This window comes from Bubalus kerabau, chromosome 3, assembly GCF_029407905.1.
Source record: "Bubalus kerabau isolate K-KA32 ecotype Philippines breed swamp buffalo chromosome 3, PCC_UOA_SB_1v2, whole genome shotgun sequence".
Classification (NCBI taxonomy): Eukaryota; Metazoa; Chordata; class Mammalia; order Artiodactyla; family Bovidae; genus Bubalus; species Bubalus kerabau.
Genome location: NC_073626.1, coordinates 113,342,111 through 113,355,471, shown reverse-complemented (window position 1 = coordinate 113,355,471; position 13,361 = coordinate 113,342,111). Strand labels below are relative to the sequence as shown.

At 39.7% G+C, this 13,361-nt stretch overlaps 1 protein-coding gene across 1 annotated transcript in view; it reads left to right on the top strand.

The window, feature by feature from the left end:
* THSD7B (thrombospondin type 1 domain containing 7B) overlaps positions 1–13,361 on the top strand; it is a 1,243,680-nt gene that overhangs the window by 1,215,887 nt on the left and 14,432 nt on the right. Inside the window, exons 24-28 of the mRNA XM_055572703.1 lie at positions 4,538–4,697; positions 5,814–5,987; positions 6,087–6,182; positions 8,965–9,047; positions 12,172–12,364. Of these exons, the coding sequence (XP_055428678.1) occupies positions 4,538–4,697; positions 5,814–5,987; positions 6,087–6,182; positions 8,965–9,047; positions 12,172–12,364 (706 nt within the window). The remainder of the gene's footprint in view (positions 1–4,537; positions 4,698–5,813; positions 5,988–6,086; positions 6,183–8,964; positions 9,048–12,171; positions 12,365–13,361) is intronic.

The window sequence follows — 13,361 nt, the reverse complement described above, 5'->3', positions numbered from 1 at the left end:
ATAGGGGCTGGAGTGGTGGGTTGTGAACATTCTCTATAGCAGTACTTGTGGAGGTGGGGAGAAGGGCTTGTGGCATCTGATGGAGATACCCAGACCCAGGGGCCCTGGAGACCATGAGAGCAGGTGTATCCAGAGATTTCAAAGGTGCCTTAGATTTCTAGATGAGGTCATTCCATTCTGACATTTACAGTCAGGAGGAAACTGGAGTTAGCCTCAATCCAGGCAAAGCTCTCAGAAAACATGTCTGTATTAATTATTCCTGCATGGGCACCTTATCTGCAGGAGACCAACAGCATTCTTCCCCAAAATTTGGAATGGAATTGAAGCTGTTCAAAGATATTATATTCAAAAACTCGTCACTGTCACATATTCCCACCTTATATAATAGATAAAGTCAGTAACTCAGAGGCAAAAGAAAAAGAAAATCAGGATGATATTTGAATTTTTGCTGAGTTTGAACTGCATTCCTGTTCTTCCTGAAGCCTGATTTTGAATGCTTTGTGAGATACACAACACAAGACATTTTCAATGAGTCCCCTTTTCTTACTCATCTATGTAAGCTGAGTTTGGGGAATTATTGATCAAAATACACATGAATCTCCGCATAAAAAGCAAGTGCACCTCTCTCACAGCTGTCCTTCAGCTTCTCCTTGTTCCGTAATATCCTGCCCTGCCCAGTGTGGGTTGCAGACTTATTCCCTTGAGGTGGTGGTTGTGATCTTGAAGTGGCTGATTGCCATCAAGTGGATCAACCCCCAAACAGAGGAGCTTGCCCAGGGCATGGTGGATATGCCAATTCTGTCACCATCGTCTGTGGAAAGAGACTTGCAAACGAAAGTGTTTATCCTCAGGCTTCATTTTTTTTCAGGGTTTCCTATCTCCTTCCAAGTTTCTTAGCTGATAACACGTATCCACACATATGTTGCAAAATCTGTTTCAGAGCTCAGACTCTGGAGTTTCTCAGGTCTAATTCTTTTAGATTTTATTTTATATATTCTTAAATATTATTTTGTAGACTTCTTCATCTATTCCTTAGTATTTCTCAGAGCTTCTCATTTTGAAAGTGGAATAACATGAAGTGACACCCTCTACTCTTCACTGTTGCTGCTGCTGCTAAATCACATCAGTTGTGTCTGACTCTTTGCAACCCCATAGATGGCAGCCCACCAGGCTCCCCCATCCCTGGGATTATCCAGGCAAGAATACTGGAGTGGGTTGCCATTTCCTTCTCCAATGCATGAAAGTGAAAAGTGAAAGTGAAGTCGCTCAATCGTGTCCGACTCTGTGCGACCCCATAGACATCAGCCCACCAGGCTCCTCCGTCCATGGGATTCTCCAGGCAAAAGTACTGGAGTGGGGTGCCCTTGCCTACTCTTCACTAGATTCACCATTTTACATTTATGTATATTTATAGACTCACACACATATTTTGTATTATTATTTAAATATATATCAGTAGACTTTTATTTATTTAAAGATAATTGTTTTTAATTTTTTTTGTTTGTTTTAATTTTTGGCTGCACCCTGTGGCATGTGGGACCTTAGTTCCCTGACCAGGGATTGAACTTGTGCCCCCCTGCATTGAAAAGCAGTGTCTTAACCCCTGGGCTATCAGGGAAGTCTCTAGACTGTATTTTTTTTAAGTAGTTTTAAATATACCAAAAAACTGAGCAGAGAGTTTCCATATGCCCCTTAATTTCCCAAACTTGCATGCTTCCCCTTATTATCAGCATCTTTGCAGGCCTAATTTTGGTCAAGATTTTTTTCCAGTTCCTCACTCTGCACTTTTTGCCAGGTTTTCAAACTCTCCAAACTCTGTTGACTTATGTATATCACAGGAGGAGCAGTAGTACCTGTTTTGCTGGGGGTTTTGGTAGCGATTAGATAAGTCATATGTAGTGCTGAGCATAGTACCTAAATTTAGAGCTCAATAAATTGAGGTTGTTATTATAGGGTTGATAAAAACTCTGATTATGGGCATTAGCACAACCTGCTGATCCACATCTGGTGATGCTGATCCAGAGTAGACAGGAGGTCCATTAATGATCTGGACAGCAGAGACTTAGTGACAGAATCCTGACCGTTGACCATCTTGTTCTAAGAAGCCTGGCTCTGTTTTCAAGTCCTGGTGTGTAAAGTCTCATGAGTGAGACTGGATGAATGCTTGCTTTATGAATGAAATTATCATTCTGCTGCTGATTTCTCCTCATACTGTGGCTGCTGTTGTCAAAGGTTATAAGAGATTAAGGTGGAACATGGATACATACTAGAAACATATTATTGTTTGTCTTGGTTTTGAAAGTGCTCCCTGATGTTGACTAGTTTCCCTTCCTTTCTGCACACTCCATCTCCTGGAATGTCAAACAAAGCTCTAATCAACTGCATCTCCAGTTACCTGAGGTTCTAGAGAGCAGTAACTTCAAACTTCAGACATGTTGCAGTATCTTCAGACTCCAAGTTCATGAACTCTGACACTCTACAGTGAAACATATACCTTAGGCAATTTGGCCATGCAATGGCCAAAAGTTGCAGAAAGAACCCTCCCCCAAACCCAAATTTAACTTATGCTAGTTATTTTCAACTTCGGGGTATAAATATTTACTAGAACATTTGGTTTGGATAAATATATTGTGAATTGATTTTGAACCTCCATTTCTCAAAAAAAAAAGTGCACTTGGGTTCATAACTAGGGCGCATTTTTTTAACCATTTCACAATGGTTAGAACGGTTATGAGATACTGAGATAGCAAGTGTGGGGACCGCCATCTTAGATAGACAAAGCACAATTCTTGTTAAAACATCTATGGAACAGCATGTGATGGTCCCAGTTTGTGCGTCTGCTCAGATGATTCAGTCTCTAAGTTGCTGCAACTTAGACCTCCTCCAAGTTGCACCTTTTCTTTTTTGTGCCAGTATAACTTTGAATCTGAAAGAATTTTTCTCAGCAGCCTCTGTACCATCCTGCACATCCGGCAGCCCATCCACAACCTGCCCCTGATACTTAGCAGCTGCAGGTGCTCAGCAGGCCCATCAGCCTCTGAGTCACCTGCTCCACACCCAGGAGCACTGTCATGACTGCTTTAGCGGCCCACCATGTCCCTCTTCAATCCTGCTGCTGCCAGAGCCGCAGAAGCTCCAAGTTCTAGCAATGTAGTTTCTGAGTCCTGTGGTGGGAGGGAGAAATAAGGAGGAGCTGAAACTCAGTTTCCCAATGCAGAGCCCAGTTGTCCAGTTATCACCTAATAATGGTTGTAGCAGTAGCATCCTTGTGTGCAGCGACAGAGTCTATGCAAATGTTCTTTTTCTCTCTCTCCATCTATACCAGAGGTAATCATAACAACTCTTGGTCTTCCACCTATTTCCTGACTTAGTGGGAGCTGAGTAACATACCTTGGAAGTATAGGGGAGTTAATACTCCCTGGGATGAAAGTTGATTGATGAGAACTGGATCCGTGGAGGAGCTGGCATATAAATGCCTCTCCCTTTTTCTTGCCACCACATCTTGGATGATCCATGTGGCCTGTCTAAACAATGTTGTGATTGGCCAAGAAACCAGCTGCGTTTACTATGAAGTTGAGGCCAGTTGACAACATACTACCTCGTATTTGCTTTTCCTCTGCACCTGAGATGGCTCTCTCAGCCTCGCTCTTGCACCCCTGGGATTTCACCTCCTTAGTACAGAAGCTCTGCCTTGGGCTCTGTTTTGTAAGGCACTTATGCAAAAAATAAATAAATAAAATAAATAAATAAATAAAACAAAAATAAATAAATAAATAAATAAAAACCACAAAACTACCCTCTACAGTTATCCAAATATCCAATGGACTTCTTTTTGAAATATGAGCACCTGACTAAACTGAGGAGATAATACTCACCTCGTGAGTATCTGCTAAAAATGTTAGAGTAGGAAGTCTTTCATCAGGCAGATGGTCAAGCTAGATAACCACAAAGCTTCTGTTTCTGTGAGAAACTGCACATTTTTTTTCTAATTGGCCAGAAAAATCTGAGTGGGATTTGTATAAAATGTCTTCAAAGAATAATATTCAGCACAGAAGGCATTCCGAGAAAATCAGCATTTTATTGGAAACCCCAATCTAATCCACATGAAAAAGTACTGAATTCCCTACAAAAGAAAAACAAGCAAAGCAAAAGAGAAATGTACACCCTGTGGTTGTACATGCTCTTTTGGGGAGTGATTATGGATTAGGCCACTTTATCACATACACCTAGACAAATTAGGTATTGTTTTTCAGTCAATCCTGGCTGAGTTCCAGAATGAATCGTCATATTCTGAGTGCATAAATTTCAAGGCATAAATTTGCATTTCTGCTTCAGTTGCTCTGTCAGCTCTAAGAGAATTGCTCAGGGATGCCTTATTGTCAACAACTGAAAGATAACTCTCAACAGGAGGAAGCTAAAGAAATATGCAACTGTGTTTTTTTGTTTTTTGGTTTCTTTTACCCAAGAGGTGGCGGGAGCTAAAACTTTGAGATGTTCCTGATTTGGGTAACGCTGACAGCATCCTTTCCTCTGACAGGGTGGAGACTGTGGGGAAGGCGTCCAGACCCGCAGCCTCTCCTGTGTGGTCCACAATGGTTCAATATCTCCCTGGACTGCACGTGTAGACGATGCACTGTGTAGAGAGATGCCCTTTCAAGACAGCATCTTGAAACAGCCGTGTTCAGTGCCTTGCCCAGGTAGGCAATTTTAAATGATTGGGAATGCCTTCCATGGTGACCTTTTTATTTATTTTTCTGTTTTTTGGAGTTCTCTCTCATCCAAGTTGAAGTTTGTAGCGTAACTAACTTTAATCCATGTGTCATTGGTTATCACTTTGGAATATACCTAACAGCTTCTACAGAGGCAGAGTAGGCTGGCAGGGCGAGTTGGGGAGACGCACTGGACTTGGAAATGTAAGAGCTAAGTTAGAATCTGGTCACTATCACGTCACTGGCATTTTGCCTGGGACATATACTCTTGTCGCTTTGAGCAGTGGTTGCTCCATCTAGAAAATGTGTTAATAATACCTGACCGCACCAAGCACATTGCCAGCATTCAAAAAACGTTGACTGAATCCCTGAGTAATGAACCCTGGCTGATGACATGGTGCCGACAAGTAAGGCTAAAAGTTCATGAAAGCACTCTGTTAACCAAGCAAGTTCTATGTGATTGTGAAGGCTAGTCTTAGTTACATAAGATTTATGAGTTCATTTTAATCCTAATAACACAACTTAACCTTGTATGGCAGGAGCTTAAGGTGGCTAAATATATCCTTATGTAGCCTTATAATATGGCACGTAACATATACGTGTGTAAACATACATTCATACATATTGACATATACACACACACACACACACACAATTGTGCGTGTTTGGATTGTTAAATGAAGCATTCTTTAAGTTTAAAGCTACTCTACTTCTTTCCTTTATATAATTTCTATGAACATCCATGTTATGATGTTATGATGCTCTTTAAAAACTGAGTTGCTGTAATCTTTACACGTCCTTTTAAAAATTTTATCGTCACTAGTAGACACTAGTGTTCTCTAGATAAAACTGCCATGATTTGAAGCAAAATAATGGCAGTATAGTGCTTAGCGCTTTTCATTCAACTAGATTAAACCATAAATTACTTCCTCACTCCTAGTGCTTTCTAATTAGAAAATCTGTCAGCATAGAATTTGTAGTTTCTGGAATGCACGTGGTCACTGTGGCACCACACAAATCCCGCTGTGAACCCTGTGTGTGTAAATGGGGTCAGGGGCCAGTTTTCACACTGTTTCCTCTGCTCTGTGCTGCATGATCCTCCAGGAGACTGCCATTTAACAGAATGGTCAGAGTGGAGCACATGTGAGCTGACCTGCCTTGATGGAAGAAGCTTCGAGACTCTGGGTCGCCAATCTAGGTCAAGGACATTTATAATTCAGTCTTTTGAGAACCAAGACAGCTGCCCCCAGCAGGTTCTAGAAACACGCCCTTGTACAGGTACCAAGAGCACTTTTCAACTCTCAGCCTTGATTGATCAATGCTTATTCTGCTTTGATTGAGGCATAATAGAACCGCTGTTATCGTATTTACTTGCAGGAGGTAAATGCTATCACTACACATGGAAAGCAAGTCTTTGGAACAATAATGAACGAACGGTGTGGTGCCAACGTTCAGATGGCATTAACGTCACAGGTATTCCTGCCTAAGATTCATGTGGGCACTTCGGAAAGATCTCTGAGTGTTGCTGTTGGTGAGAAGAATTAGCTTAAAAATTATAAGCAAGGGAAGACTGAGGAGTGGACTTAGATGAGCTTCATGGCAAGTTGCCATTAGATCTTTGCATCTTAGAAAGCAAACAGTTCTATATGAAGTCCCATAATATCTCAGACGGGCTACCCAGGTGGCACAAGTATAAAGAATTCTCCTGCCAGTGCAGGAGCCATAGGAGACAGAGGTTCAATCCCTGAGTCAGGAAGATCCCCTAAATAAGGAAATGGCAACCTATTCCAGTATTCTTGCCTGGAGAGTTCCATGGACAGAGGAGCCTAGTGGGCTACAGTGGAGTCACAAAGAGTAGATATGACTGACTGACTGAGCATACACACACACAGTATATCAGACAACTTAAAGAAGGTTCAGTTCAGTTCAGTCACTCATTTGTGTCCAACTCTTTGTGACCCCATGGACTGCAGCACTCCAGGCTTCCCTGTCCATCACCAACTCCCAGAGTTTACTCAAACTCATGTCCACTGAGTCGGTGATACCATCCAACTATCTCATCCCCTGTCGTCCCCTTCTCCTCCCATCTTCAATCTTTCCCAGCATCAGGGTCTTTTCCAAGGAGTCAGTTCTTCACATCAGGTGGCCAAAGTGTTGGAGTTTCAGCTTCAGCATCAGTTGATACATAATAAAATTTCCTTGAATATCATGATCTAAGGCAAAAACAGAAAGACACAGATGTTGGTTTAAAACAGTGGTCTCTAAAATTTTAAAAGATGTACCTTTTCAGTAAAAGGTATTTGAGAACAGACCTCAAAATATCCTAAAATCCCACACTACTGTGCTAATGTATCATGTTATGAAACATATACAGAAGTTGAAATTAGAAGAGCTGATGAAGATATAATAAAGCTAAAATATATTAATGATTAAAAACATTTTCCTATAAATTATAGATGCTTATGTTCATGTACTGAAAGCTTCATTTTTTAACAATGTGGTAGCCTTGATTATTATTATTTAATATCTGAATATATACTGAAGGAAGGGTTCCTCATTCATGACAGTGAATGGAATTAGATTGTACAAATGGTCTTCTCAATCATTTTAAAGGGGTTTGTTTCAATGCCTTCTTATGAAAGAAAATCAAATTGTCATTCTTTTTACTTAGTGCTATGGCTGACTAAGAGCTCATCAGAATAGAAGAATCTCGATTTTTCTATCGGAGAAAGATTGTCTGCCTCACCTTTTTCTAGTTTACTTGTTTTCTTCATTATTGGTTGTCCCTTTAAGTCCATAGTTTTTCCATACAATCATTTATTTTAAGTGACTTGCCCATTGTGTAAGTTATTATTAAAACTAAATATACTATAAATCTGCCTAGCCAGGAACACAGAAAGCATCACTTGCTGCAGTATGCTGGGAGTTAACCAACCGGTGAGGGTCCACTATCAGATGCGTGGAGGACCTCGTGCCCGGTGTGCATCCCAGGGCCACCTGATGAATGAGTTCAGGTGACCAGTGTCACCCACCAAGTATTATCACAGCTTAATTTCACTGTTAAAATGTAAAATGTTGGCTAAAATATACAAATTCTAACATGTTTTTCCTGGCTTCCAGGTGATCCTCTCCCCATGGAGTATACACACTGCATGGTGGAGATCCCTGGTTTAAGGAGGAAAAAACACCACCTCCAAACTCTGTTGGCAGTAACAAGGCTGTGTGGTTACTGCCACTAACACATGATCAGTTTCACACCTACCTGCTCATTCTGGAGCCTGGTGTTTTTTTTTTTCTTGTGGAAATTATTTTTCAAGTAACAGATTTTAGCTGTTTCATTTTTCAGAAAAATGTAGATGCAACATTCCCTACACAGCCTTAAGCACAAAACTTTCTCTAGTTACAAAATCATAATTGGCTATGTTATGATTATATACTATATAATTGGTTGACAATTATAATAATGCAGAGACTAGAACCTATAAATGCAACCAGTGGTATATAAATGTAGCTTCAATGGTGCCCTTGAATAATATGTCAACTTCTTTGCTGGTACCTTGAATCCAGGAAGGCATGACTAATATATAAATGATTTTTAGATTACAGAGATATCATTCCATCTAGTTACTGAAAGCTATTTTAACAAGGACCGGCAAGTACTAGTGTCAGATGTATGATTATCCCTGCTAGAGTGTATACATTTGCTCTTAAAAATATGTGTGGCAATCTGTATGTGACTCTGCATGTGTGTGTATATGTGTGTATTCTGGCTGAAATACATTTAAAATGTTACCAAAATGTTTAATATCGTGGTCTCATGAATGGGCTAGTGGTATTCTTTTAGTGTTTGGTTGTTGGGAATTGGTCTAGTGCCTAGTTTGGGAGCTGGAAAAAAACTATATAGACAGATCTTTGAGCGTATATATTTTCTGCTCCTGAACTTCAATTGAGATTTCATCAATTCTTTTGCTGATCCTGACACCCACAGGCTTTGCCCTCAAGTGAAGCCGTATGATAGAATCACCTGGCCAACACGCAGGTATAAAATCTCAACTGTAAACAACTTCTGTTAGCAGAGCCTCCCATCTCAAACAGCCCTTCCTAGAATAACCAACAAAATGAAACTAAGCCACACTGTCAGCAAACAGATTTTTTAAAAAATAATACTGTTACAAGGTAGCCAGTGCCAGAGAGGAAAAGAAGTGAATATTTATCCTAGAAAAATGCGTAAATGATGGCGGGATTTCCTTTGTAGGAGGCTGCTCCCCTCAGGCACGCCCTGCTGCTATTCGGCAGTGTAACCCAGCTTGCAGAAAACCCTTCTCCTACTGCACACAGGTGAGTCGGGTGCTAGAGGCTTGGACAGGTAATTTAATTGTGTTATATGTATGTTGTCTGATGTTTTCCAGTCTCCTGTAGCCCAAGCAGCAATTCCATGGGCCCACGATACCACCTAGAGGTGTTTGCAGAAGTAATCACAGCTATTAAGAATTTCTTTGCATGGCCATGTGTTCAAGAAAGCAGTCTTTTTTACTCTCAATCTATCTATAGCTAACCTCTCTTTCAGATATCTAATCTCTATTAGCTCTATTTCTCCTCTGATTATCAATGTGTTCTCAGTTGATTTTGTTTCCTCCATTTCATATACCTAAACTATTTTGCAAAATCTTTAAAAGGATATGTTCATGTTTGTTAAACATTAGGTACTAAATTTGATTATACTGTGATTACTGTGTATAAATTTTAGTTGATTTTAAATAAGTTGATAGTATGGTTATGGGTAATAATTATGTGTGTGTATACATATACATTTTTTAAAGCAGAAATTATTCTCCTTTTCCTTCTTTAATTCCCACCCATTACTGCTCAGGATTTAATGCAAAATGTACCATGTATTCTAATCAGTGGTACTCACAGTGTACAGTGTATAAAGAAGAAAGGTGTGCCCTGTCTCTCAAAGAAATAAGTTTCTTCTTATACTGTGTTCTTTCCAAAAATGATTTGGTTAAAATGATTCAAATGTTCCGTTCTCTTTCATGGACCTTCTACTTCAAGTAGAAGTAGGTTAATTCTTTGATACAGGAAAGCTAGGGATTAAGTTTCCAGGGGAAAAAAGAAGGAAAAGAGATCAGCAACGACTTCATGGGCTAATGATGTTTGTGAAATAAAAGTTGTGGCTTCCCACCAACTCTCTGGATACCCTCTGTAATAAATATAAAATACCTTTTCCCGTGAACCTTTGGCCTATATAACTGGTTACAGCTTTTCACTCAGACTAGAGACACATCTTGAAATGATGGCTTTCATATCTGAGCTTGTACCAATTTTCTTCATCAGTTTCTCCCCATTGAACATTGAGTAATGTCTTTAAGTAAAACCACTGGAAATATTTATAATGATAACTGTCATTATATGCTCTCTACCTAAACTTTAGGCATTTATTAATTATGTTTTTTAACTTCTACTTTTTAGTTTTAGTATCTGTTGCTCCTCAATATCATGTGTTCAGTCAACAATTGATGACCTAAGTAAATCAGTTCAGTTCAGTCACTCAGTCGTGTCCAACTCTGCGACCCCATGGACTGTAGCATGCCAGGCCTCCCTGTCCATTACCAACTCCCAGAGTTTACTCAAACTCATGTCCATTGAGTCAGTGATGCCATCCAACCGTCTCATCCTCTGTCCTCCCCTTCTTCTCCTGCCTTCAATCTTTCCCAACATCAGGGTCTTTTCAAAGGAGTCAGTTCTTCACATCAGGTGACCAAAGTATTGGAGTTTCAGCTTCAGTATCAGTCCTTCCAGTGAATATTCAGGACTGATTTCCTTTAGGACGAACTGGTTAGATCTCCTTGCAGTCCAAGGGACTCTCAAGAGTCTTCTCCAACACCACAGATCAAAGTATCAATTATTTGGTGCTCAGCTTTATTTATGGTCCAACTCTCATATCCATACATGACTACTGGAAGAACCATAGCTTTGACTAGATGGACTTTTGTTGGCAAAGTCATGTCTCTGCTTTTTAATATGCTGTCTAGGTTGGTCATAACTTTTCTTCCAAGGAGTAAGCATCTTTTAATTTCATGCCCACAGTCACCATCTGCAGTGATTTTGGAGCCCAAAAAAATAAAGTCCGTCAGTTTCTTCTGTTTCCCCATCTGTTTGCCACGAAGTGATGGGACCAGACGCCATGATCTTAGTTTTCTGAATATTGAGTTTTAAGCCAACTTTTTCACTCTCCTCTCTCACCTTCATCAAGAGGCTCTTTAGTTCTTCTTTGCTTTCTTCCATAAGGGTGGTGTCATCTGCATATCTAAGGTTATTGATATTTCTCCCAGCAATCTTGATTCCAGCTTGTGCTTCATCTAGCCCAGCGTTTCTCATGATGTACTCTGCATATAAGTTAAATAAGCAGGTGACAATATACAACCTTGACGTACTCCTTCCCCTATTTGGAACCAGTAAGTAAATATGGCTGATGCATAAAGACTGATATGAGTTACTGTTTAAGGCTAAGGTATGTTAAGAAAATACCAGACATAGTTTTATGTAAGGAATCCTAATAGCAAAGTCATAGAGATTCATAATCTCATGCTTATTTTCTATTCTCTTCTATTGCCTTTATGTTTCCTGGAGGAATGAAAAGCAGTTATTTCAGTTTCACTTCCAGAGACAGACAGAAAATCTTTGCCCATTACACTGTATCATTATCAGTTTCTTCAAAAGGCTTATTGTGCATGAATATTACCAGGAATCTACAGACAAATATGAAAGACCCATTGTCATGATGCCAACTAGGAATGTGATAATGTGGTGTGACACTCAGGTTACTTCAAGATATCTATCTCTCTGACTTTCCTCCCTCTCGTGGACATGTGCCTTTGGTGAAGTCTTTTTTTTCCCCCTTCACAGCCTTGGACAGTCTCCTCTGAGTGCAGAACTAAGCCTACGAGTGGAGAGCCAGTTCAGTCTAGTTCGTGATCAATGATAGAAGATGATAGAGGCAGAAAGAGACCTCAAAGAGCACAAAACTCAGAGGAGATATGCACATAATTTCTGTTGCTTTGCTTCTCAATGTTAAGGACAGATTGGAGTAAGCAGGCAGGAATCTGAGATAGCTGGGGGAAGAACCTAAGTAAATTTTTTATTAAGGCTTTAAACATCTCTATAAGAGAGAAGAGGATGTAGTTCATATTCTCTATTGACAAAAAATTATGATTTCAATTTGGAAGGTGTAAGAATGATCAACCACTAGAAAGAACTGAAAATTTATTGAAGTGTTGACTTTGGAAATCAGAAAGATGAACTATTTATTGAATTTTCATCGCTTTGAAAATCTGATGCTGAAAAACCCTAAATTGCCATGACATATCATGCAACTATCGAGCAGTTCCAACAATTAAGGTGTTATTTTTTTCATCTGTACAACTCATGTGTAACCATAAATGTATTTTTCATGCTGTAGGGTGGAGTCTGTGGTTGTGAGAAAGGCTATACAGAGATCATGAGATCAAATGGTCTCCTGGATTACTGCATGAAGGTACCGGGCTCAGAGGATAAAAAAGCTGATGTGAAAAACCTTGCTGGGAAAAACAGACCTGTGAATTCAAAAATACATGATATTTTTAAAGGTTGGTCTCTTCAACCCCTTGATCCAGGTACATATCAGTTATGAGTAAGAAATGTAAATTTTCTCTTGGGGGATTAGGGTTCATATTGTGACCACTGCTTATGATGGAAAGCATGGAGGGAAGAAGGGACAGAAAAGGCAATATGGTCTTGTTCAAGGTTCCTCACATTTGAGTGCCGTGTAGTGTAAAACGTTCTCACGGGTGGTTGAGAATAAGTCTGTCAACCCCAACCCCAGTCTGAGTTAAGGAACCAAATATTAATCTTTGAAAATGTTTGAATTGTAAATTATCTTTGCCAAAGACTTTATAATAAAAATTGTGAAGTTTTATATATAATTGAAAAATGAGAAAAGCAATAGATTCTCAAGAACATGGAGTTATGTAAGGAAATTCCAGGTAACCTATCTGGTTTGAGAAACACTAGTGATATAATAAAACAGCATCAATTTCAGAGGCCAAGAGACTTTATGGGTATCAAGGATCAGAGGTACTTCCTTTGTGATTGCATGTAATTTCTTTACCTGTCTGGAACTGTTTCCTCATCTATGAATCAATCTAGGCATCTGTCCTGAAGAATTTTCATGAGTATTAGCACAGTGTCAGGCCTACAGGACTCAAAACTTAGTGGAGATTAAGGATAAGAATGAACAGTATTAGATAATTTCTCTATACTCTATGATTCCATGCTGGTTGTATTGCATGACTCACCTCATTACATTCTTGCAACATATAATGAGATGTTGTTATCCCCACTTTAGAGATTAGGATTCTGAAACTGGCAATGCAAAATAATTTGACCAAGGTCACAGCACCAGTAAGTGACAGAAAGGTATGAAAGGCAAGCCAATAAGATCCTTACACAGCACTGGCCTCTACTTCCCTCTTTAAGAATGGGACAAAAATATGAAAGCAAAATTCTCTGTGCCTAATGTACATACCTCTTCCAGAAAACAAAGTGCTGTGAATGACAGGGAGATAGCGTGACTGATGGAAGGAACCTTGAGAAGGAAGACACACATGAAAC